General features: G+C 40.6%; 1 protein-coding gene across 2 annotated transcripts; it reads left to right on the top strand.

Moving 5' to 3' along the window:
* Window positions 1-1563: 1563 nt before the first annotated feature.
* On the top strand, window positions 1564-12379 carry RWDD3 (RWD domain containing 3). Of its 2 annotated transcripts, none has more exons than XM_069598331.1 (4): window positions 1564-1705; window positions 9197-9684; window positions 11682-11797; window positions 11896-12379. In XM_069598331.1, the coding sequence occupies exons 1-4, from the start codon at window positions 1621-1623 to the stop codon at window positions 12008-12010; spliced, it is 804 nt and encodes a 267-aa protein (XP_069454432.1). In that variant the 5' UTR covers window positions 1564-1620; the 3' UTR covers window positions 12011-12379. The 2 variants fall into 2 exon arrangements, with proteins under 2 accessions (XP_069454432.1, XP_069454422.1); XM_069598321.1 differs by having other exon boundaries at window positions 1599-2402.
* The last annotated feature ends 14539 nt before the right edge of the window (window positions 12380-26918 follow it).

Here is a 26918-nt window from a genome sequence, read left to right on the forward strand (position 1 = left end):
CATTTCTCCTGCAGTTTATCTTGTTAAACTTCCTTTCTGTTCTCAGAAGACAGTATCTTTTCCTTTTTAAGACCCCTTCTTAGTTGGAGTGGGAAGGATGTTAATGATGGGAACATGAATTCAGTCTTTAAATCAGCCCTGTTTCCCTGATATCCATAGGTCAATGACAGGAGTCACTGTGTAGCCATCTAAATTTCCTGATTTATCTCACAAAATGTTATTTATGATACAAACAAAAATCGTGGGACCTCTGTGAACTAGGCCAGCTACTTTTTGGGTCTGCAAAATTTTAAAGTGTTACTTGACAAACAAAAGGATAAGTCAAACATACTGAAAAAACTATCACACGGAATCATTGTAATCTTGTTCACAAAACCAACGTTGAAACAGAATGGATTGATAATTCTGTTACCCTATTGCTACCTGAACATTCTTAGATTTGAGTGGAGTTCAGAATCACATTGCTTTGTATTAATCGAAGATCACAAAATGAGTAATGTTGAAAAGCTAGCATTTGGCACATTTACATACTTGATTGTACCCTCAAAGGCCCAGGAGTTCCACTTGCATTGGCAATGGGGGTTGCCAATCAGCAGGGCTGTCCCCTATGATTTTGTTTGTTTGTTTGCTATTGTTTACATGCTAAGCCATGTCTAACTCTTTTGAGACCCCATAGACTGTAGCGGCTAGGCATCCTTTGTCCATGGGATTTCCCAGGCAAGAATACTGGGGTGGGTGGCCATTTCCTTCTGCAGGGGATCTTCACCACGCAGGGACTGAACCTGGGTCTCCTGCATTGGCGGGTGGGTTCTTTACCACTGAGCCACCAGGGAACCCTGTGAAGCCAGAGACAAATAGGAACGTTATGACACTGCTCCCAGCACCTGGGTACACAGGTCCCCCGCAAGGGTCCAGGCCACCCCAGTAACATCCTTAGACTGCAGAGCTGGCAGGTCCAACTCTCGCCTTCTGAACCATCGTTAGGAGAAAGAAAAAGAGGAATCCGGTCTTGCTCTAGAGTCTGAGTGCCAGTTACCGCTCAGCATGTGGAGGTTGTTACTGCCCCGGAAGTTTTCCGGGTGTCCCAGATCGCCTGGGTCTCCAGTACCTCCATGAGGGCGGAGAATCTCCTCTGATCTGTTAACTGCAGTGTCTCTAACCCGTAGTTCACTTCTGAGCCAGACAGGGGCTAACCTCTTCTGGTCACTTCCCTGCTTTTTTTTTTTTTCCCTAACCTCCAAGTTCCCTTCAAGGACAAGTCTGGGAGGGAATGGCTAGTGTTCAAAGCCCGGACTAAAGTTAGAGAATTTCCGGCTTTGCTAGGCGGCTTCCCTGTGTTAGAAAAGCAGCGGGTGAGCTGTACGGTGGCCTCTGGCAGACACCCTGCCTCGGACCACAGGGCCTTCACCCTTGGAGAAAAGTCCCCCAAACGGCGTGAGTCTTCCAGCTGCAGTTACAGAGCCGGAGCTTGTGGGCGGGGCGTCTAGCGGCATCCAGCCCGCGGAGCCCAGCGGAGACGCGGGGCGCCCCCCGGTGGCAGCCTGGCCGCACTGTTCTGGGACGGCCGGGGCGGCAGCGGCGGCGGAAGGGGCGGTGCTGAGCGTGCGAGGCCGTGCGGCCATGGCGGAGCCGGTGCGGGAGGAGCTCTCGGCCCTGGCAGCGATTTTCTGCGGGCCTGACGAGTGGGAAGTGCTGAGTCTCTCAGGTGACTACTTCCGCGCCAGAGGGACCCGGGCTCCCCACCACCCCGGCTGGGCTCACCGCCCCGAGCCCACACTTGGGGGCCGGGGTAGATGAGTGATGGAGTGACAGGCGCCGGGACTGGGCGTGTGCGGGCGCAGGCGGGAGAGTGCGGCGACCCTTAAAACATGAATAGTGTAGCGCCCCTTCCCGCTGCTCTGCAGTCAACCGAGAACACAACGCTCAGGCTCCTGCAGCCCGTCGGCCGGTCCCTGCTTCCCGCGCCCCTTCATCCACTGGTCCGTCTCACCCACTACTCTCGCGTCCCCCACTCGCCCGTTCCCACCTCCATTCCTTGATTTTCCCCCATTCTCCCGTCCCCCGCCCCCCGCCACTCACCTATACATCCCCCTCAGACATACCTCCCCCCGCGCCCGTTTCACCCCCTGATTGTCCTGATCACTCCTCAACTCGCTGAGGGCTACCAGCTGCGCCCTCCTGGACAGCGTCCCCCCAGGCTTTCCCTGGGTGTCCTGAACCTATTCTTCAGATCTCATCTTAAAAAGAGGTCTCTCCTGACACCCCTAGTTTAAAGCCAACTTCGCCATCGGGGCACCCATTGAAGTTTAACTAAATGGGTATTTGGTTGTCTCAAGTTGCAAGAAGGCAGGACCCTGTCTGTTTTGTAATCACAAAACTGCGGGCACCTAGGTCAGTGCCAGGCACGTGGTAGGTATTCATAGTAAATTATTGTTGAATGAATTTTTGAATTCAACCAGCGCTCACTCAGAGCTCTCCCAGTTGGATTGTTTTTCTTCAGCTTTTTTAGTTCGCTTAAAGGTGGTTGTCAATTACAGGCTCTTGGAGCGCATTAATTGTTCCGCTCACATTTGAGTCCCTGAAAACTCAAGGGTTTTCAAAGACACTTTCCCCAGAGCTTACAGTTTAGAACGGTTCTTCTGGGTTTATTTTCATGATAGCGAAAACTTACTCTCTGTATCTGTCTGTAGCTTCTGTTAAGTAAAAAACAAAACTTCAGTTTATGAAAAAGTGCAGTGGTGCAGATGATTTTCAATTTTCTCTTAGCTTTCAAATACACTATGTAAATTTTTTGGCATGAGATCTAAACTTCTGTCATGTTACAGCTGCTATTAAAATCGTCTTTCTGACCATAAATTGATTGACCTTTAAGAAGGGAGTCTAAAATGTCTGGGTGTTGTGAGAAAGCTATCAAGGGTTAGGATCTATTCCTCCTGTCCATGTGACGTGTTATTCACCTGCGGAGGCTTGCCTCCTTTTCACTTTTTTCTCTTGATCACCAGTCTGTACACGTTCATTTAGCACTGTTGTGTTCTGGGCACCGTGAACCAATTTATGTGGTGAAGCTGCTTTCTTTTCAATGCCTAGCCTGTCTTGCAGCTTTCTGAAACAACGTTTAAAATCCTTATGAGAAGATTTACTCACTTTTAGTGTCTTTTTGGGGGGAGGGTCACCCATCTTCTGATAGGATAGCATCTGCTATTCTTTATCACCTTACTTGCTGTCTTCACTACTTTCTTTATTGATAATTACTTCATTATTTCTACTTGAGGCAGGCTATTTGAGGACATCATTAGTTTTCTTGAATTCCTTTATTATGGCTCAACTGGGAATATCCTGGGAAAATGAACCTAGGATTTACCATTACACCTGAGAGAGGATGGAGTAACCGTGGTCTGTGTCCTCAGCACATGGCTGAACATAGGACACTGCTGATGGTTCAGAGAAAACTGAAAAAAGTAAGCACAGAAAGAAAGGGAGCAATTTTTTGATACAAAGAACACTGTGGACCCTTTATCTGCTGTTAAATTGAGCATGACTTCAAGCCATGCCTCCTAATTAATTTAATTCAGTGTTCTGGCATCAGTAAGTAATTGAATTATAAAAGAATTCAGTGTAACAACTTAGGACATTTTGTTGCTGAAAGGTTCATTGGAGAATAAAACAATTCAGTGGTTGAAATAGGAATGTTTGATGTTCACAACTGGGAATTAAGGGTACGTAAGAACTGCTTTAATAGACCACAGTAAACATCCAGTGGGCTGCTGGCTACCACTCTCTCGGTCACTGTCAGCCTGGATTGGAGGATATAAGCTTAACACCAGAACATTCTGAATACCATCAGTTCCTTCCTGGCCTTTCCCTCAAATAAGCTTCTCTTTGTTGCCTCTGAAATCAGGTTAACATTGGTAGGATTGTGCTTCTGGTAGGAGGTAGCCCGGGAAGGCTCAGGCTGCCAACCCAGGGGTCATATATTAAGGCCATAAGATTGAAGAGTCTGAATAATTGCATATTTTTGGCTGGACTAATTTGTGCTGAGAATTTCACGGGACTTACATACACTGTGGCCTCTTTGTGATGGCTGTAGTAAGTTCATTGTAAGAGGCATCAGCTGTAGCTTTTTCTTATGGGTGTAAATTCTGAAAGCTCCGACACCTGTCCACTAGGGCATGCCATGGGTAGACCAAGTCAGGGGCATTCTGCTGTTCCCTGTGCAGCGCAGTCAGACAAAGTGCCAGGTTTAATGGGGTCGCCTGCCATATACCTGATACTTTAAATGCATCTTGTTTGATGAGAGGTATTCTGTTTTTTTTTCTTTCAAGATTTTTTATTTTTTGCTTATTTTTCAAGAAGTATTTATGCATATATACATAATATCTTGTATATCTGAGAGAATGGTAGAAGAAGAATGAGCAATTTGAACAACTTTATTCAAAAGAAAGATAGGTAATCTTAAACTGTGATTAAGCAAATGAAATTGGCAAGGAATTATTCTCAGATACTGGGAAAACAGTGACAGAGAATCCTGAAAGACGTTTAAAAGCTGTGTCAGTGAAATTTTACGTAGGTTAGAACACTAACATTTTTTTTCATGGAAACTAGACAAATCTAGGCTTTCCTGGTGGCTCAGTTGGTAAAGAATCTGCCTGCAGTGTGGGAGACCTGGGTTCGATCCCTGGGTTGAGAAGATCTCCTAGAGGAGGGTATGGTCACCTATTCCAGTATTCTTGCCTGGAGAATCCCCATGGACAGAGGAGCCTGGCAGGCTCCATGGGGTTGAAAAGAGCTGGACATGATTGAGTGACTAAGCACACAGCACAGACACATCTAAAGAAGGAAACATGGTTAAAAATCTACCAGGCTTGTCATTAGTCCTGATGAGGGGTGCTCTTTATTTTGTAGAGAAGATAACAGATGCTTAGGCTGGTTTAGTAACCACTAAGCTCGAGGACTCTTGCAGTGCATCATGCTACTTAATAGAGATGAGTTGTTGCAATCGGAAAACAGTTCTTAGCAAGGATAACACTTGTCCAGAAAAGGAGAGCAAGACGACTACCCAGAGCAAAGAATCAGATGTGGTCCAACTTACGTTCAGAATAGTTACGAAGGGTAATGTGTGTGCCTGGCCTTGTGGATACCTGGGAAGTAGGTGAGACTGGTGATGTTACGAATCTTCATTTTCTTGATGAGGTAATCGGAGGTCACAGAGACTATATCACCATAGTTAGTGCTCATTATACGTTGAATTGTGTTTCTGGAAAATCATCTTACAGATAAGCATGTTATAAAATGGGAGGGTGTAAGACTCATTATCATATGATATGTTTGCACGGTAGCTTCAGAGTAAATTTTTGTATTCTGCTAACACTGATGTTCAGACTGCATTGGACCTTCCTGCAAAATGAATCATTACTGTCACCCACTGAGCCCTCTAAATCTGCTCAGCCCTGTTCCCTGCTGATTGTTGGTACTGAGGTCACCTCTAAAACCAATTCAGCCTTGAACTTCACTTCTAAAGGAGGGATTGCCACTTTGAGCTTCACTTATTCTTAGTTTTTTTTTTTTTTTTTTTTTGTAACTACCTTTTAGTGTATATAACAATCCAGCTGCAGCACTGGTGGATGTATACTTGTGGGGAGGCATCCGGAAGCAAGAGGGAAAAAACCCTGTATAATGAAGTAAGAGAGGCTGCTGGGGACTTTTTAGTGGTTTTCTGAACAAAGTCTTACCCTGAGGACATGTAAATACTGCAAAAAAAAAAAAAAAAAAAAAAGAAAGAAAGTATGGGGAAAGCCAGTTGTATGTGGTATATAAATGATTTCTTCAGTGCAGTTCAGTTGCTCAGTCGTGTCCGACTCTGCACTGCAGCACTCCAGGCTTCCCTGTCCATCATCGACTCCTGGAGCTTGCTCAAGCTCCTGTCCTTCCAGTCGGTGATGCCATGATTCAGTGATGCAGTGATTGCAATAATGCAGTCATGATGCAATGATTTCTAAGTAGACTCTAAATGAATCTTGAAGAATTCATCCTCTTAAATTTGTTTACATTTTCCACTGTCTTCTGTTATTGTACAGCATTTATTGAATTTCTGTTGTGTGTGTGTAGGGTGAATTCTTAAAAATAATGGTATGGAATTTGGGGTTTATTTCAGTTGCTCTAGTTTGAATTTCTGTTGTTTGGAGGGTAGTTAGGAGCATAATTTCTTTCATATACTTGTAAGGAAGAATAAGGTTTGAAACCCCTATTTTGGTTATGAAATTGATACACTTATTTTAAGGCATAAAGACTTATTAAAAAAAAAATACAAACTAGGGAATAGGTATGTGAACTTTAACCAGAGGCAAGACTTAAATCTTTTGCTAGGATCTTTAGGTGAAAATATTCTTGGAATTTATGAAAATCGTAGATTCCTAGGGCAGGCATAAGTTTTCTGTGGCACAGATGTTTATTGAGAATGATGAGTTTGTGAGTTGAACTTAATAACTAGAGTATCTTGGTGCCAGGGAATGCCAGAGATTAGCAGTAAGATATAGAACACCATTATTTTTCTGTTAATCACTCTGTTTCTAACCTGTTAAATAAACATAAAGTAGATAGGAACAACCTTGTTTTCTTTTTTATGGAAAAATAACCCAAATCAGACTGACAGTATATGTAATTACATGAAAATTTCTGAGGCAAAAAGAGCCAGTTTAATTGCATGTACAAACCAGGGCAGATGAGAAAGGAAGGGTAATATACATCCTTCTAGAGTTTTAGGGAGAAAATGAGTTTTTAAAAGAATGTACAATTTTACTGCTGCGTTAAATATCAACAGTATTGGGGGTATGTTATTGGGATTTTCATTTTCTTACAGAGATAGCATCATTTTGTGTAATTTCAGTTTGCAACTCCTGTGTGTGTGTGTGTGTGTGTGTGTGTGTGAAAGGAGTCACAGAGAAAACGAAGTAGGAACGTTGTTAGTCCTTTCCAATTCTTGATAGAATTAAAGTAGTTTTCCTTCTAAGCATAACTAATAATTTCACAGTTTCCAAAGCTAAAGTCAGGATTTTCTCTTATTAATTTTCTATTTGCTGACTTGTTTAGTTGCTAAGTTGTGTTCAACTCTTTTGTAACCACATGGATTGTAGCCCACCAGGCTCCTCTGTCTATGGAATTCTCCAGGCAAGAATAATTGACGTAGAGAATAGACTTACGGACATGGGGATGGGCGAGGGGGTGTGGGGAGGAAGGAGAGGGTAGGATGTTTGGAGAGAGTAACATGGAAACTTACGTTACCATATGTAAGATAGATAGCCAATGGGAATTTGCTGTATGTCTCAGGGAACTCAATCTGGGGCTTTGTAACAACCTAGAGGGGTGGGATGGGGAAAAAGTGGGAGGGAGGTTAAAGAGGGAGGGGACATATGTATGCTTAAGGCTGATGCATGTTGATGTTTGTCAGAAATCAGCACAATTCTGTAAATTAATTATCCTTCAATTAAAAAAAAAAAGTATTTTCAATAGATGAATTTTAAAAAAAGAATACTTGAGTCAGTTGCCATTTAGTCCTCCAAAGGGTCTTCCCAACCCAGGGATCGAACCCTAATCACTTATGTTTCCTGTGACTATTTGTTAAATGATGAAGGAAGAGCTTTAAAAATTATATCTCCCCCTTGAGAGGGAAAGTGGTCCCTCTAGATGATTTCTGGAAGGCTTATTTAGTCTAGTGGTCACACGTTGTCTGTTGGTCTATTTATAATACCCATTTTACCAAGTGAAATGTAATGATCTTACTGACATCCAGGGAGCCTAATTTAATAGTAAAATATTTTTTTTTTTTTAAAAAAGGAGAAGTAACAGGATAGAAGAAAGAAAGATTTTGAGAATCTGGTGATGGGTTTTAGGGGAATGCACTAAGTTGTATGGAAAACTTTGCTTTATGTGGCCACATTTTTCTTACGTAATACAAATTTAAGTTATATCATTTTAATATCATCCTTATAATGGTTACTGCCTGAGTTTTGGGGTAGTGTCCTAAAACAGTTGTGATTTGCCTCTGATGCTGAAGATTCTACTAAAGAAAAACCTTGTGTAACAGATGTGTTTGGTCCCATATAAATCAATGTCTATAACCATGGCTTCTGAATAAATGGAATCAGATGGCTAGAGAGCCATTTTAATGTTCTATTCAGTTCTTTAAAATGGGGATACATTCAGGTTTCCATTGTTTAGGCTGTTGAGCAGCAATCCAGGTATGAAAATGAGAATGATCTGACTGCCTGTCTTGTGAAGGAGAATGAAACAAGGGCTGTGGAGATAGAAGTAGCGCAGACGAAGGCAAGTTAACTTCAAAGAGCCTCCTCGGCACCCGGTTCTGTTCTACTCTTCTCTTCTGATCTGTGTGCTTCTGCCCCCTGCAGAATGAATCAGCCTGATGTTTTATCAACTTGCGAGAAGTGGGGTGAAGTGGTGTGGAACACATCAGAGGGGTGAAGTGGAGCAAATCTGAAAGAGAGCAGAGCGTTTCATCTTGTATCCTGTGTGTACTTTCCCATTTCCCCCTCCTCATGGAGCCAGAGAACGGCTGAACTGATGGCTGCCCCATTTTAGTTCCTCTCGCTGCCTTCATGTTACACTGATAATAATACATTTGAAGTGAGAAAGAGCGAGTCCAGGCTGTTAGTGTGTATGCATAGGCGTGGTGTTCTCTGCACCCTTACAACCACCTCACGCGATCCAGTATTTGCTTCTGCTTGGACTCACTGCAACATGATTTTCGTTGGATTTAGTGTATAGCTTTTAGGCTAATTGCTGATTTTATAAATACACGACACTATTTCTTTGAAGGTTCATGTGAGTTTATTAGGAATTTCCAGAATTAGCAACTAAGTCTGGGTAGGAAAAAAAAAATCATATAAGGAGAAACCTTCCTGGTGACCTTAATAAAAAGAGGATAATAGCAATTGTAAATGCCAGTGAAATCCTGGGTGCTGGTTGGGCATAATTCTATGAATGTATATATATGTATGTATATATATGGCTGAAAGAAAACACCTGTACATAATGGCTTTCTTAGTGTGATGTGTCTCTTCATAAAATAACTTAGTTTTCACATGAAAAATAAATTGACATCTGAAACCAAAATTTTCTCTTGTTAGTGTTCCATTCAAATTGAATTAGGTACAACTAATCATTATTTTTGGATGCTTTCCAGAGACAGACGGGGCTATGTTCAGAATTCTCACGAAAGCCGAAGGAATTACAGATACGGATATACCCTTGCAGTTGGTATTCCACTTACCGCTCAGTTACCCGTCCTGCCTACCTGGTATTGTGGTGAACTCCAACCACTTGACCAGGGCCCAGTGTGAAATCGTGAAGGAGAAGTTACTGGAGCAAGCAGAGACCCTTTTGTCAGAACCTATGGTTCATGAGCTGGTTCTCTGGATTCAACAAAACCTCAGGCACATCCTCGAGCACCCAGAAGCAGGAGGTGGCGGTGAAAAGTGCTCTTCTGCAGCGAGCATGACTGTGGATGATGGGTTGTGGATGACTCTTTTGCATTTAGATCACATGAGAGCGAAGGCTAAATATGTCAGAACTGTGGAGAAGTGGGCTTCTGATTTAAGGCTGACAGGAAGACTGATGTTCATGGGTAAAATCATACTGATTTTACTGCAGGGAGACAGAAATGACATCAAGGTGCCAAAACGTTTGATGTGGAATGTAAACTTGGCTATTTTCTGCTAAAATGGTGTTTTATAAGAATGGGACAGATGAATCATTGAGATGTTTCTGTGTGCACTCTTACCATGTTAATAGATATGTATTTTCTTTTTTAAAGACTATCTGTAACTTCTAATTACAAGCGCAGACTTGTAAAGCTTGAAGAATAAGTAGAAGATTATGTTTTAAAAATCATGCCACTTAATGAAAGTGATAGGTTATTAAAAAAGAACTCTCTATGGTACACAAATGTTTGTTTCTGTAATTAGCTTTGAGCCTAAACTTTATAAATTTGCACTAATTTTGTGCCTATTTATATTTCTTGCCTTGGTTAAGCACACAGCAATGTATGTATTTGTGGGTAAGCCTGCAAAATTTTAACTTGGCAGTTAAAGATACATTCTGAAGCTTGAATTTGGTATCTGTAGTATCCGGAAAGAGAGAAGCTTGAATTTGGTATCTGTAGTATCCGGAAAGAGGACCTGGTCCCTCTTAACCAGGATTTAGTGTGAGTGGAAGTAGAATCATTAGGGCTGTCAGCTTGTCATCTCCTCCCTAACTTTTGCTTTCCACTTGACTTGTCTCAGCAGCTGCTTTCAAAATCATCATCTTCAGATTTTTCAAGTTCTCATTCTGTAAACATCTAACCTGCTTTATGTGGGACCAGACAAGGAAAATTGATTATTATATGTTAAATCTTGAAAGAGCTACAAATCACTTTATGCTTTCAAGTGGGTTGGGTCAAGAATAATTACAGTGGAATTTATTTAAAACAGATTTATCTTTCATAACTTATTGTCTTAAAGATTTATAGGGTTACTACAAATTTGTAGGATTACATAGCTTTTCATGATGGGATCTTAACGCAGAACTTGATAATTGATAACATCAGTTAACCAGAGTAGTGCTAGGTTATAGTGTATAGGTACAACACAGTTTTAGATTTAATACAGATCTTGGGTTGGGGTCTGACCAAGGAACGGCATATTTTAAGGTGATGTATAGTATATCTTGGAGAAGGAAAAGGCAACCTATTCCAGTATTCTTGACTGGAGAATTCCTTGGACAGAGGATCCTGGCAGGCTACAGTCCATGGGGTTGCAAAGAGTCAGACATGACTGAGCGAATATCACTCACTCCTAGCATATCTATAAAGCTGGACTCTTTTGGGTAAAATACTGGGTGACTGAATGAATGGTCATAATTTCTTTGCTCATATTTCCCCAAAGGGGTCAGATGTTTCTTTAAGCCAGCTCAGGCATATTAGGCTAAGTGCAGCTGTTTTGCAGATGTTTTTACTCTGATTGGATCCATCAATTAATGAATATATATTTAATCATATGGCTAGACCAGAGAACTTTTAAAAATAGTTCTTTTCTTTTTATTAACTTTCCCTAAAATGCCATTTAATGTAAATATCTCTTAAATTTTTTAAGATTGTTTATCAGGATTGAGAATTACAGGTACATATTTATGGATTCCACCAATTTGGAAAGTTTGGTGCTGTGTGCCTATTAACTTCACTCTGACCTTGAAGTAGTAATAGTACTGTAATAATGACAGTGGCTGGTGCTGTATTAAGTGCTGTTGTGCCAGGCATTCCTCTAAGAGCAACATATTAGCTCATTTAACCATCACAGCTTCCCTATAAGGTAGCTGTTAAGAGCAAGCATTTTATGGAGTAGGTTATTGAGGCACAGAGGATTTAGGTAACTAACCCCAGAATCAGCTCTAGTAGGCTGATTAGTCTAGTTTTAAGCCTGTGTAGTTGGATTAGAACCTTCTTTACTCCAGCATTCACCAGAATGTTACGCTTCCAAGTACATAAAAACAGTATAAGTCTCTTACTGCTTGATTCAGAAAGCGAGTACTCTGTCAGCATGCAAACAGGCCAGCAGATTATTTCTCCTTTAAAAGTGAGACTTTGAGATTCAGAGTAAGATATGTATTTAACATACTGTTCTATCATTTAGGAGTACCTGATTCTTCAGAAAACCTGCAAAGTGGATGTGGACTCAAGTAGAAAGAAATGCAAAGAGAAAATGATGAGTGTACTGTTTGAAACAAAAGTACAGACAGAACACAAAAGGTATAATTTAGTACTATTGCAGATGGAAAAGCAACTGAATCGATAATTATACTCTGACAAATTTAGGCATATTCATGAGTTTCTCTTGTATAATGCAGGTTTCTGGCATTTGAAGTCAAAGAGTATTCATCGTTGGATGAGTTACAAAAGGAATTTGAAACTACAGGACTTAAGAAGCTTTTCTCTGAATTTGTACTTAGGCTGGTAAAATGAAGTTGAGGACAGGAATCTTTTAGTGAAACTACAGTGTTTTGTTTTTTTTTTTCTTTTTCCATTGGATTTTGAGAGTGGCTAATTTAAACTCATAAGGGGACAATTTTAGAGTTTCTCTGAAGCAGAATGACAGACACCATCATAACTTCAGGACAAAAGCCAATTCTGCTTATGGAATATTAAACAGTAAAAATACCCATGTATTCTAATTTTGCCAGTAGAAGCTGAGTTCAATAGATGGAATGTTATTTCAGAGATAAATATAAAAAGATGATGGTAAATGAGCCCTTGTGTTTATACAGAGGATTTGTTTGGAACTGTGCAATTTTCTGGCTAATTTTCTTGTAATTAAATGAATTTTTAAAAAGAGATTTGTTTTCATGTTTACTTTCTTCATGTTTACATTTTTAGCATTTGATAATGATTTTCCCTCATTCAGCTTATTATGTCTAATGTTTTAAGTTGAATGTTAAGAAAAATATAACACTGATTTCTTTGTGGAATTGAATAAATGGTTAGTTTAAATACAAACCAAAGAAGTTCTATAGAACTTGATTTACAATTGCTTTCTTTGGGGTCCCAGAATAGCATGGTGCTTACTAGTTATAGGACTGAAGAGTCAATTTAAAAGAAAATTCTTTTTTGAAAAATTTACAGTCTAGTTTTACAAGGGAAGAAATGTTTTACACAAAATGAACTTGACTTACCAGAGGGAGGAAATTATATGGAGATATTTTTAATTTCTGATGGAAAATTTAGTAAAGTCTGATAATCTCAAAATGTATTTGATATAAGGAGAGCAGGAATAAAATAAAAGCTTGTGTTAAAATCGGTTCCAAAAGTATAGACAGGCACTTATGTTTAAGGAGGGATATTTGTGTTCATGAATCCACCTGTGCTTTGAAATAAGGGGCCAAGTGATGGAAGAAAACTCTCTCACTGTAATCTGCAGTGATGTCATAAGTTATAACTGATGGGAGGGGTAAATAAGGAGACGCGGCGGCACGCCCAGTAGTGGTTCCTGAGCATGCTGCTCTGACTATGGCAGTCCAATCTGATGGTCTCATTTTCAGATACGCTTGTAATTAAATTAGACCTACCTGTTGATCATTCTGTGGGGCTGCTTTAATGAGGGGATTTTTGGTTCATTTTATCTCATTCTAGGGTGTTGGTGATGGTTTTCCTGGGTAACTGGTAAATGTAGTTAGGTTGTTCTGTGGGAGGTTAGTATTCTCAGAGTTCAGAAGCTGCTAGGAGTCTCTTCCTACCGCTGCACTATTGGAGGGTGTTGCAGTCGATGCTAGATCTGCTCAAATGGTACTGCCTGGACCAGAGCTAAGATTACTGACAGGTGCTGTCTGTGGTCTGTTGGAGTGCAGAGTCACTCTACCACCGTTTCCCCTGAAACCACTGCCAACAAATATCACGGTGCTGGGACCTGTGCTACCACTGACTTCTCAGCAGTGCTTCCTATTGACCAAACTTGACAGGACTCCAGTTGTCAAAAAGGAGTCTGGGAAATGTAGTCTGAATACCCTAGCCCCAGGAGAACAGAGCAGAATATAGGAGGGTGGGTGTGCCTGTGTGGAGTGCGGGAGAGGGAGCTGAGTGCCTGTGGCAAGTAGGTTCCATCAGTTACTGCGCGTGCGTGCTCAGTCGTGTCTGACTCTGTGACCCCGTGGACTGCAGCCCACCAGGCTTCTCTGTCCGTGGGATTCTCCAGGCAAGAATACTGGAGTGGGCAGCCATTTCTTCCTCCAGGGCATCTTCCCAACCCAGGGATGGAACCTGTGTCTCCTGGGTTGGCAGGTGGATTCTTTACCACTGAGCCACCTGGGAAGCGCCTACTGTTATTCTTAGAGGTGTTAGTTATTCTGGTTGAATCACCTGGATGATCAAGTGTACTACCACCAACATTTTTTATATAACTTGATAGGGAAAGGGGGAAGAAAAAATAGTTAATATGCACAAAAATATACAGAACAAACAATACAGTAGATTTGCTTAAGTACTTGTTTCTATAACGGCATGAAATTGTAGTTGATATTTATAACCTGCCGGGGTGCAGCCCCGGTGGATCCAGGGTGATTCGAAGGTGGGGACGGAGTTGGCGTCTTTGGAAAAATACATATTTAATCACATTTATAGAGAGATTAGAAACGGATAGTGTAGTAGGAAGATTAGTGGAGAAAAAGAGGCTGAATAACTTGGATTACGTGGAATAGCATCCATGCTCCAGATGGGAATTCAGCCAGAAAAACGGGAGCAAGAAAGAAGCAACATGGGGGAATCAGTCTTTCCGGAAACTGATCCAATTTCTTTATTTTTGGGTTTGCTTATATACCTTTTGTTACACATAGGGATGAATACAGAGTCACGCGGGAGTCAGCAGTCCTGACCTTTGTCAAAATCAGGTGCTCCACATAAATGTATAAAAAAAGGTACATCATCTTCTGGCCATGAGTGAGACCTGCTGACATTTTATGATCCTTTCTTTCTGATAACCAAAAAACTTATTTCTTCCAAGGGTGTTTTTTCTCAAACCAGGCACCACCCTCCAAATAAAGCTGCATTCCTATAGGGTGAGGGTGTAGTGAGTTACAATCAAGAAAGGAATTTATTTAACCCAAGGTTAACATGATTAGTCTTAAAGGTTAATACTTATTTCTCCTATATGCTTAAAGGTTAATACTTATTTCTCCTATATGTTAGTTATATTCATTATAAGTGTAGGGAACATGGAGATTTAGCAGCAAACATCAGCCCAACAAATGAAAATCCTTTCACCAATGCTCCCCTTAAGATCTATTTAGTCTTAAGATATGATAAAGTTACATTCTTACATAGCAAGGACACAGTGATTTATAACAAAGTACAGTGTATTACAAAAGAGAAAATCCATTAACTCAAAAAGTCTAGTATTGCTAACATCAAAAACTACCATATTTCCTTTGCTATATTCCAAATACATTGATTAATATATTCCCAGGTGCCTAAGGATATGGAGGCCTGGCGGCAATCATTGACTCAATAAGAAGAAAAAGCCCTATGCTAATTAAGACTCTCAAAATACTCCAAAACTCTCTGTGCTGTTTATGGTTGAGAGGTAGTAAACAATCATGTGGCAGGAGTATGGATAATCCTGTCACACAAGCTAGTCTGTCAGCAGAGAGGTTAGACCTGAGACACCCTTGTCCCACCCAGAGCAGGGAATTAGCAGCAATTATTGGCACAACAAATGAAAAAACCCTTCACCAATATAATTCCTAACCAACACACTATACTAATAATTTCTAACTCCACAAGAGAATTTGCCTTTAGTAAGTCTAAAACATCTCGTGCCTCTCAGGTTGGGAGGCTATAAACAATCACATGTGGCCGGACGAACCTATACAGGTGGGCTAGATAGCCTTCAAAGGAATCCTTAAGCTGAAACACTCTTGTCACGCCCAAGAATTTTTATTGCCTTGGAGCTGCACGTTTACTCCTTCTCCGAGAGAAATGGTTATGGGGGAGAGCCCCCCGTAAAGTCAGAGGTGTAGGTGAGAGCATAAAACAGACTCTGGTCTTGGGGTTAGATGCTCAGGAACAGGGGGTTTCCTGAGGCTTGATCACGCCTTTGCGTATGTCAAGCCTCCTTCCTCATTACCTTTGCCATGGGCAGAGTTCCTCACGCTGGCCCCCGGCAATAACCTCTTCCTTCATTGTTTTGGTTTTTTTGCTCCTGGCCAGCATGCTAGCTGGTCAAGGCTCTTTACCTAGTAAGGTAGCTGAATCTTAATTCTGATAGGTCTGAGTCCTTAGGAGTTGGTTGTGTATTAACTTTTACTGTTAAATAAGAGAACATTAAGAGGCAACCCAGATAATCCCCTGGGCTCTTGACATAGTTCATACTAACCCCACTGTGTGGCAGTAGACCAATTTCCCTTAATAATATGGATCAACCACCCCAGCCCTTATAGGGACCTCTTTTTTTGCCCATTTATAGGGATGGGAATAACAAATTCTGTGAGTGGATTATTAAACATAATAGAAAAATCCGTCCTAGTTTTTATTCCATGATTCCTCAAACTCTGTATTCTGGCAATGGGAGAAATAACATCATATTAATATGTCTCAGTAGGTCATTATATTACTTTATCAATCCAGCCACTTCTGGGTGATTTGGTACATGGGAATTCCTATGAATTTCATAGTAGTGAGCCCTTTCTGAAATGAATTTCTCATTTAGAATTTATGTTTTGAGAGATAACCACGTTGGTAAGATTATGGTTGGTAGTCTTACAGCAAGAGTCTTAGGAGTCATATCCAGAATAAATATTTTCATGACAGTTGCTGGCCCTTCCACCAGAGAAGGAATCCAATGTGATTAACTGGTCACCAGATGGCTGGGGTCTCTCAGGACTGGCCTCTGTTCTTAGCAGGTTAGGTACTCGGCAGTGACAATAGTAAGATTAGTTTCTGTGAGAAGAATTTCGTGTTGCTGAGTCCATGTATGGCGTTTCCCTGGTAGCTCAGCTGGTCAAGAATCCTGCAATGCAGGAGACCCTGATTTGATTCCTGGGTCAGGAAGATCCCCTGGAGAAGGAATAGGCTCCCTACTCTAGTATTCTTGGGCTTCCCTGGTGGCTCAGATGGTTAAGAATTTGCCTGCAATGTGTGAGACTTGGGTTCGATCCCTGGATTGATAACCTCTATTCCTGCTGCCATAGTTGCTTGGTACGTGAGCCCACTGAGCAAGCACTGGTATGCTAGCGAAAGAGGATGACTGACATCCAGAGGATGAGTCATCCTGTCCACTTAATCAAGGAGGATGTTCACCACAGCGGTTGCCCTATGAACATCACATGGGACAAATTTTACTACTAGCCTCAAATTTTCTCCTCATCCTGAGAGGTCCATTCACATACTCCCTCCCCAGATTTCCTTGGCATTAGCCTTCTGATCTTATTCTTTCAAATTCCCTGACTGCCTGACCAATCCATTAGCCCCTTGCCCATGAAACACTGTAGATCTATACCTGTGGACATCTCTTTTCCTAGTTACAGTAGACAACCAGAAGTACTGTTGAAAATTCTGCCCACTGAGATTTCTCTTCACCACCTTTCAGACACACACTAGATTGCAGTGGTAATTTCTGAAGCATATTGTGATGGAAAGAACCATCCTCAGAGTTTTTTCCTCCTCACTAAATAAACTATAGATATCACTACGACAGCCTAGGTGTGGACTGAGGAAGAAACAGCTGTGCAGGAGTAGTCACTACAACATCTGAGCCACTTGAGTGTGCAGTTTATTTGTGCCTTCAGACCTGCTTAAGCCTGGTCTTGTACACATCACTTCATTTGTACATGCCGAAGAATTGATGCGTTTGAACTGTGGTGTTGGAGAAGACTCTTGAGAGTCCCTTGGACTGCAAGGAGATCCAACCAGTCCATTCTGAAGGAGATCAGCCCTGGGATTTCTTTGGAAGGAATGATGCTAAAGCTGAAACTCCAGTACTTTGGCCACATCATGAGAAGAGTTGACTCATTGGAAAAGATTTTGATGATGGGACGGATTGGTGGCAGGAGGAGAAGGGGACGACAGAGGATGAGATGGCTGGATGGCATCACTGACTCGATGGACGTGAGTCTGAGTGAACTCCAGGAGATGGTGATGGACAGGGAGGCCTGGCGTGCTGCAATTCATGGGGTCACAAAGAGTCAGACACGACTGAGCGACTGAACTGCACTGAACTGATGATGCTGAAGCTGAAGCTCCAATACTTTGGCCACCTGATACAAAGAGCTGACTCATTAGAAAAGACCCCGATGCTGAGAAAGATTGAAGGCGGGAGGAGAAGGGGATGACAGAAGACGAGATGGTTGGATGGCATCACTGATTCAATGGACATGAATTTGGGCAAGCTCTGGGAGTTGGTGATGGACAGAAGCCTGGCATGCCGTAGTCCATGGGGTCGTAAAAAATCAGACAGGACTGAGCAACTGGACAACAGCAACTACAACCTTCATGATTTCATGGATGAAATAATACCTCATTGGTAATGAGAAATGCAAATCGAAATTCCAACAGTATTACTTCGCCACCCACTAGTATAGCTAAAATTTAAAAGATGGATTAATAGCAAAAGTCAACAAAGAAATGGAGAAATGGCAACACCAATATACTATTGGCAGGAGTATAAACTGATCCAAATGCTTTCAACAAGCAGTTTATCTAGAAAAACTGGCAATTCCATAGCTTATAACCTAGTATTTCTACTTCTAGGCATATACCTTACAGAAATGTGTGCATATGTGTGAGGTTACCTGTATAAGAATGTTTATAACTATTATTTTTAGCAGGCCAAAGGAAGAAACCTAAACACCCACCAACATAGAATAAACAAGTAAATTGCAGTATATTCATGCAGCGAAATACTACACAGCAAATTAAATGAATGAACTATAGTCATACAGAGCAACACAGCTCCATCTTTAAAAAAGCAACATTGAACAAATTAAGTAAACCCACAAAAAAATGTATACCATATGACTGTAAAAGTTCAAAAGCAAGAAAATGACTTTAAACCATGAATGCATACTCAAGTGCTGAAATCAAAAGACAAGCAAAGAAGTTGGTATAATAAAAAAGTCAGGATGGCAGTTACTTATAAAGTGAACAAATGGGGTTGTGGTTGGAAAAAGGGCTTTTTTGGGGTGGGGAATGGCTATATTCTTCCTGAACAGGGTACTGTTTCTCACACCCTTGGGGTGATGTCTACAATATATATGCACAGTGATAAGTTTGGAGACAGATGTAGGAACCAGATCCTTTTGAGTCTTAAAACCCAGTATAAGCCTTAAAAAAAATTGCAGAGGGAATTCATTGCACTGGAGACAGGTGTGATATCTGATTTACACTTTAATAAGATCGTCTGACTGTTACAAAGCAAATGAGCAGTACGAGAGCCAACAGTGGAAGAATGAATGCCAGTTAGGAGCCTGTTGCAGTGAGTGGTCCAGCTGAAGGATGATTATGGTTTGCTTATGATGGCATCGGAGCAAAGTGGTCAGATATGAGATATATTTTGGAGATAGAGCTGAGCAGACCTTTAAAAATATATATTTCTATTTTTGGCTGCATGGGTCTTGGTTGCTGCAGGTGGGCTTTCCATAGCTGTGATGTGCAGGCTCTCATCGTGGTGGCTTCTCGTTGCAGAGCACAGGCTTTAGGGTGCCTGGGCTCGGTAGCTGTGGCTCCTGGGCTTTAGAGCCTGGGCTCAGTAGTTGTGGCCCATAGGCTTATTGCCTTCTGCCATGTAGGATCTTCCCAGACCAGGGATCGAATCTGTATTTCCTGCTTTGGCAGGTGGATTCTTAATTACTTGACCACCAGGGAAGTCTAAGCTGAGCAGATTTGATGCCAGATTGAATGTAGAAGATGAAGAAGAGAGAAATTAAAGATGATATTTAGTTTTTTTTCCTTAGTAGCTAGGTGAATGATGGTGTCATTGTCTTATGAATTAAGGAAGTCTGAGGAAGGAGTCTATTTGAGATATATTAGAAAGTTGTTATATTTCCTTGATTCTTCTTTGCTGCCATTATAGATCTATTGGGGAAAAAAAGGAATTAAAGAAACTAATTCAACTAGTGTTGGAGGAGGTCATGGAGAGAGTGTGAACTGCTGGCTGACCCAAGAGCTGGACTTGGGCAATCGCAGGCTCCTCACCTCTCTCCTGTCCTTGGAACATATGTTCTGCCCACCGTTTCCACACTAGGAGCTATTCAAGGATGCAGTCTTGAGACAGTAAGATGTGGTTGAGAACTCCTGAACTGAATACGTGACTGGACCTGATTAAGGCGTTTATAAATAAGCTTCTAAAATTCTGATGGGGTGCAAAGATCTACTCATCTTGTGGCCATCCAACACAAGCCTCATCTGTAAGTTCACTGGCTTATTAAAATAACCACCTACCGACCTGAAGTGGACTGCCTCTTTCTTGGGTCTCTCTTTGCCCTCCATCTATGGGGGCCAAATTTAGAGCCAACAGGTTGACGAATAGAAATTTGGGCAACAAATGAAATAATTTAAAATATTTTTTCTAAAAGCAGTTTGGATTTTAAAAATTGGTTTAAATATCAATAGTTTTGATTGAGTAATATCAGTTACTCATTTTTCATCTAGTGATAACTTTGGTGAACTGTAGATGGGGTAATTTTTGCAATGTTTGTATGTACCTTTGAGTGTGAGTCTCTTACAACCATGCTGCTCAAGGTGTGGTTCAGGGACACAATCTCATGCATTGCCTCAGACCAACGGAACTAGAATCTGTAATTGAACAAGATCCTAAGGTGATCTGCACGCACAGTGAAGTTTGAGAAGCTGTATCCCGTCAATGGGCTTCCCTGGTGGTTCAGTGGTAAAAAATTCACCTGCCAAGTGGGAGATGGGCTCGATCCCTGGGTCAGGAAGATCCCCTGGAGATGGAAATGGCAACCCACTACAGTGTACTTGTTTGGGAAATCCCATGGACAGAGGAGCCTGGTGGGCTAAAATGCCTGGGGTCACAAAAGAGTTGGATATGACTGAGCAACTCAATGACAAGAACAACCCTGTCAACATATCTATGCTCTTAAAAGATGTGAGGAGGTTGAGTGTGAAAAGTTAAGCAATAGATATCCATGTTTTAAGGGACATTCCAGTCCCAGAAAGCTAAAAATATTTTAAAATTCCTAATTACCTTTGTCTATCAAACAATATTTGATCAAATATTTCTAGCATTTCTTATATATTCTTAATTTTGTTCTTTGTCTCATAATTAACACTCAACTGAGTAAAGATTGTGTGATAGAAGCTGTACATCCACCTTTCTTTGCATACCAAATGATCTCCATCTTATCACAACTGTGTTAGCTTTATGAGACCTTTAACACTGTTTTTTGGCCCTTTAATTGCCATTTTCCTTTTATTTTTACACAAAAGGGAAACATGTAACATTTAAATAATTGTACAAATACAACTATAGAAAAAGATGCTGTTTAAATTTTGGAGTTGTCATAAAATAGTTGACTCATTTTTGTCAGTTGAGGCACCAAAGTCTGAATTTGTTTGGGCAGAAAAATTAGTTTGAAATTTAAAAGAAAGTAAAAATAGGAGCAAATCCCCCATTTTGTGAAAAAGACAAAATGTCTAAGGGTTGTAAAACTGCCAATGATGTGTGAAAATTACTGAGAAATAAACCTGATAGCTCAGTTGGTAAAGAATCTGCTTGCAATGCAGGAGACCCTGGTTTGATTCCTGGGTTGGGAAAATCCTCTGGAGAAGAGATAGGCTACCCACTCCAGTATTCTTGGGCTTCCCTTGTGGCTCAGCTGGTAAAAAAAGGTCCACCTGCAATGTGGGAGACCTGAGTTCGATCCCTGGGTTGGGAAGATCCCCTGAAAAAGGGAAAGGTTACCCACTCCAGTATTCTGGCCAGGAGAATTCCATGGACTGTATAGTCCATGGGGTTGCAAAGAGTTGGATGCGACTCTCACTTTCAAAGAAGTTGGGGAGTGGAGGAGTGGCATCTTTATTTTTGATCAGTTTTTCATTTCAACTAATCTAATGCCTTAGTTCGCCTTTACCGTTTGGTTTTTGACTAGATTACTTTTTTCCAAACAACGTGATCACAGATTTCAATTTCTCCAGTTTCTTCAGATCACCTGATGCTATGTAGCTTTATTCTTTTTTCCCCTCTTGTACTAGTCAGGGTTCTCCAGAGAAACAGAATAGGATGTATGTTTATTTTAAGGAATTGGTTCAAAGGATTATAATGACTGGTAAATCCAAGAGTGGGCTGGCAGGCTCAGGAAGAGACCCTGTTGCAGTTCAAGTCACAGAGCTTGAACTATGGGAGACCGAGGAAAGAGTCCACACTGCAGTGCAAGTTTGGGGGCTGAGGCTGGAAGAACGCCCTCTTGCTCAGGGGAGGTCAGTCATTTGTTTGATTCATATTTTCAACTGATTGTAGGAGATCCACCCAAGTTATGGAGGGCAATCCACCATAAAGTCCACCAATTTAAATGTGAATTCCATCTCCCAAACACCCTCACAGAAATATCCAGAATAGTGTTTGACCACAGTTCTGGGCAATGTGGTCCGGCCAGGGTGACACATAAAATTAGCCATCATACTTCCAGAGAATTACCCCATCTGCAGTTTTGCTTTTAGAGGTGAGGAATGTAGCTTTCTGTTCTTATCTGCTCAACTCATTGCAATCTCTTCCTATTATGTTTTCACTGCTATAAAACATTAAATGTTGATAGGAATCTGTGGCAGCATTGGTAAGAAAGATACCATTTTCAAAATAAGTTAACAACTTGACAAACTGTAGTTTACTATGGCTTGATTGGTTCTGCTTGAGACAGAGCAGGTCACAGTAATAGACTCCATAGAAAGCTACATTCCTACTAGCCTGGGAGTATAAAAAGTGTGGACTCAAGGACATGTATTGATTTTAGGTAAAAAGTGAACTCATCTGCCTTGGGGCATCTCAAAATGATGTTTGCTCAGTTCTTTGTCGGCAACAGATACACTGAAGTGTTATTAAGAGGGAATTCTGGAATTGCACTCCTTCCTATATGGATCTGCTGCATTTCTGATACATCCGACAATGCTGCTTCTCCATCATTAAGAGATGATTAGCCTGTGCTAATCTTTAGCAATAGACCTTTCGCGCAACTAAGAGGATTATGTTGTAAAGTGCTAGTGACTTCCCAAAATTCCACACATGTACTTTTTTTTTTTTTCATTTCTTTGCTTCTTGGGAATTTCATCCATTGCTATAAATTTCATTATCTCCTCCATGTGGTTGAGTCCCAGGTTTCCAACTCTAGTACTGATCTCTCTCCTGAACTCTGAACACCCATTTTTAACTCTGCCTGACATTACAACTTAGATATTCTGCCAGCATCTTAAGTCCAGTACAATTAGGACAAACTCATTAACAATTCTGCCTTTGTTGTTGTTGATATTGTTATTGAAATTATCACCAGGTTCCCAGGATTTTCCTTGACTACTCCTTCACGTCCATGCCTCCAGTTAGCTGCCAAATCTAGTTCTCAGTGATTCTTACATCCTCTCATCTTTTCTGTCTCATGGCCACCATACTTTACTTGCTTTTTTCCAGCCGGGACTTTTGAAAGTATCCAGACTAGTCTTTTCACCTCTGTTTCTCCCATCCCATCCTATACATCAATACGGATGATAATAACTCATATTAAACTCTTGAGATCAGATATATGTTATTTTAAATAATTATTTTTAAGATGTGTTTTAGAATATAGACCTTTTTCTTGTTAATTCTGGGAGTTTTAGAAAGGTAATATGAGGAAAATACTCTGTATTACAAAATCCCCATAATGGAGACTGGGGGAGCATCCTGTAATCAAACATTGCTATTTCTTCAGTGAAATGTATGAATATTCCCATTAAGTAATATAAATGATACAATTGGTATAAATAAATAAATGGTCTCTCATTGTGCATGTTAAACTTTCATACCCAATGTGTTCAGATCAGACTGGCTTTTATCTCCAAATGCATTATTAAAAAAACTCATATTTTTGATTTTTGCAACTTTTGGACTTTGAAATTATGGATAAGGATTGGTAGAACTGAATTAGGTAAATCTTCAAGTAACCATATCACTCCTATTTTCTACTGGCTTAGTTGTGAACTGTTCACTCTGCTATTTTCAAATGCCTTCTCAATTTGATTACAATCTATTATTCCTGGATGTATCTTCCACTCATCCTCTGTATATTATAGTTTTAAATATACCTTTATTGTCTGCATTACTAGAGAAAAGGTTTGTGAGGGTAGAACTTTGCTGATTGGAATCTCAGTCAAGATTGAGTTGTGTGAAATGAATACAAAGGGTGTTACAGAGAAATTCCAACTATCCCTCTGGGTTCTGGAAAGACTGGTTTGTGTAGGTATGGATATATATATATATATATAATTTCAAACAAGACAAAATCTATGATTACAGGACCCATGATGTTTAGTATCACAGTTTCTGCTTCAGGGATCCTCTGAATATCCTGAGCCATTTTAAGGGAGATTGCCCACCCAGACTGTGGCAAGTCTCAGAGCCTAGAGGAGCACTTTTTTTTCCTGGCGCATTAACAGGCCACTGGATCTTGGGAAGCTCTGGCCAGAAACCAGTGGCCGGGATGGCTAACACAACTCCTCTGCACTGATGAGCTTCGGTACTCACACAGAACCTGGGCAGTGAGAGAGCAGTGACTACTCCCACCTTGTTCCCTGGGGCTCGCTGGTCTGTTCTGGGCTTACTCTGGGGCAGTCTGTGAATGCCACCTTTGCTTTTGCCCACTTGGTCCTTTCAGGTTGGTTCTACTTATCTCCAGGCTCTGCTCTCTCTCTCTCACTTTATTAATCCCTACCCTTATTATGTCCTCTGAAGAGAGAAACACTAGTGGTATTTTCCTAGGTCACTAAGTATTCACCTAATTTCCATTCTAAACTTCTTTCTCAGTAGTTTTTTACTAGTAATTTTGAAAGTAGTTTCTTAACTGGGTACATTGCTATGCAGAATAAAAGCTGTGTATTGCACCTTTCCTTGAAGGTTGCTATGGCCATAAGACTAAATTCTGGGTAAATGGAGGTACTGTATGTGTTTTGCAGAAGGGCTTCTTGAAGATGTTGACCAGCTGGGAGCGGCTACCTATTCCTCCCTTCTACTGCCTGGAATGTGAACAGGATGGCTGCAATTCCAATGGCAAGCTTGGGTTATGCTTTATGTGAAAGAATATACCTTTATGGCTTTAAGCCATGTTTGAAGTTTTCTATCAGATGTCATCAAGTCCAGTCCTGTTGGATATGAAGTTTGATACCTAATATAAATAACAGAAGCTAAAAATGTGAGTAATTGTGAACTACTCCTGATCTATTATTTATGGGTTAAACTTTTGCTTGGAATTCTTATAAATCTAGATTTTCTTAATCTAAAGTAAACTTACCAAACATGTTGCTGGACTTTCTTGGTGGCCCAGTGGCTGAGAGTCCGTGCTCTCACTGAAGGAGGCATGGATTCAATTCCTGCTTGGGGAACCAAGATCCTGCATGCCTCATGGTGCAGCCAAAAATACAATACAGTACAATATTCTTGTAAGATTAAAGAAAAATATTGTCTAAGAATTGAATTCTTTTGTTTACCTGTGTTAGCTTCAATGGCCATTCCCTATTGCAGAGAAAGTGGGACATGCTAATTGTTTGGACTGAGGAAAGGATACAAGAAATTGCCAAGAGAGAAGACGTGTACATTAGTGTTTCTAAATACCATCCTATATCATATCTTATACATAAGTATTCCTTTGACTCTTTGTAGGGAAATAGCAGCTTATTCTTAGTTTCTGTTCCAGTGTTTCTAATTAAGTACAAGCTGATTTGGCATACTTTTATTTTTATTATTATAATCTTTCTGTTTTCCAGAATTATTACTAATAATTATTGGAAATTTGCATGGTGCTAAGATAGCCAGATAACATTAGGTGTTTTGCTCAGAATTCTCCTGAAGACCCAGATTCCCATGAAAATAACACACAGGGGAAAAAAATAGAGAAAAGTCTGCTGTGAATTTATGTGCACTTCGTGGTTTTCATTAAGCCCACTGCTGGATTTACATCGTCAGCCCCCACAAAGGTGAATTCCCAAGAAGTCCAAGTAGAAGGAGAATAGAAGGGCAGAGTATATATATATATATATATATATATATATATATATATACACACACATATATACATACACACACCTATATACATATATAAATGGCTAGAGCTTTGTTCTAGGCCCTCAAGCAGTTATTTATATCTATTTATAGATCATCCATGTATACCTATCCATAAATTCACTCCATGTACCAATGAGCATCTCAGTTAACTTTAGATGAATGAGATTCCTCCCAATCCAAAGGTCAGTTCCTTAATTACAAGACTCTTTTGGAAACATTTTAGAGGTGAAAACATTTTAAAGATGTTATACACTCCTGTGATATGCAGAGTGGATTGGACACAGTCTAAGCTCAATGCATCCAGATTGTCACTAATGGCCATGAGCCCACTCTGCTGTGGTAGAAGGAAGCCCGCTCCTGGTCCGTACAACTGAATGAGCTTCAGCTTCCACCACTGTCCAGCCTCAGCGGACCACGCTGTTTCAAGCTCCAGCAATGTCTGTTCCTTTCTTTTCTTTTTGTTCTCACAGCTCATTTTCTCTTCTCTCTCTCTCTCTCTTTTTTCCTGCTCACTATTTCTGATGCTCTTTTATAATCCTGCCATTGCAGAGTTTGGCTGCTTATTGATTTCTTTCTTCTTGTCCCCCTTTTTTAAATTTTTTTCTTCTTTGTGGCCTCCTCTCTCTCTTCCCACTTCTTCCAAATTTTATGACTTTAGGGTAACAGGGCTTAGATTTTATAGCCATCATCACTCAATGAGAGTGCATTTTCTTTCAATCAGTAAGCCAACTGATCACAATGTGTCTTCTATATCTTTTTTCTTTATGTTATTTCCATCGTTGCTCACATTTACAGGCTTTAAAAAATGTTTTTAGGTTTATAGTTTGTTCCTGAAGGTCGACAGTGCTTCACTGCATAAGTAGGATATCATATATATAGAAGTCATAGACCTTAGAACCAGAAAGAATTAAAATGATGCTTTAATCCAACTGTTTTTTGAAGTGTGATATGGAAGTAAGTTATTCACTGAAGGCCATACACGTGGTAGCAAAACCAGGACTAGAACCTAGGTCTATAAACCTTCTGTTAGAGAGAAATATATTAGCTCTTTAGTCTTACATATGATCAAGGAAGATTCAGGGGACCAAGTGAGCCACTGTTCAATAGTTACAGCTTATTCTGCTCCAT

This window comes from Ovis canadensis, chromosome 1, assembly GCF_042477335.2.
Source record: "Ovis canadensis isolate MfBH-ARS-UI-01 breed Bighorn chromosome 1, ARS-UI_OviCan_v2, whole genome shotgun sequence".
Classification (NCBI taxonomy): domain Eukaryota; kingdom Metazoa; phylum Chordata; class Mammalia; order Artiodactyla; family Bovidae; genus Ovis; species Ovis canadensis.

Coding starts and splice junctions, on each gene's coding strand:
- RWDD3 (XM_069598321.1), top strand. CDS start 2,315: ATGGGTATTTGGTTGTCTCAAGTTGCAAGAAGGCAGGACCCTGTCTGT. Junction 2,403..9,196: donor GGCACCTAGGTCAGTGCCAG/GCACGTGGTAGG, acceptor GATGCTTTCCAG/AGACAGACGGGGCTATGTTC. Junction 11,798..11,895: donor GTACAGACAGAACACAAAAG/GTATAATTTAGT, acceptor TGTATAATGCAG/GTTTCTGGCATTTGAAGTCA.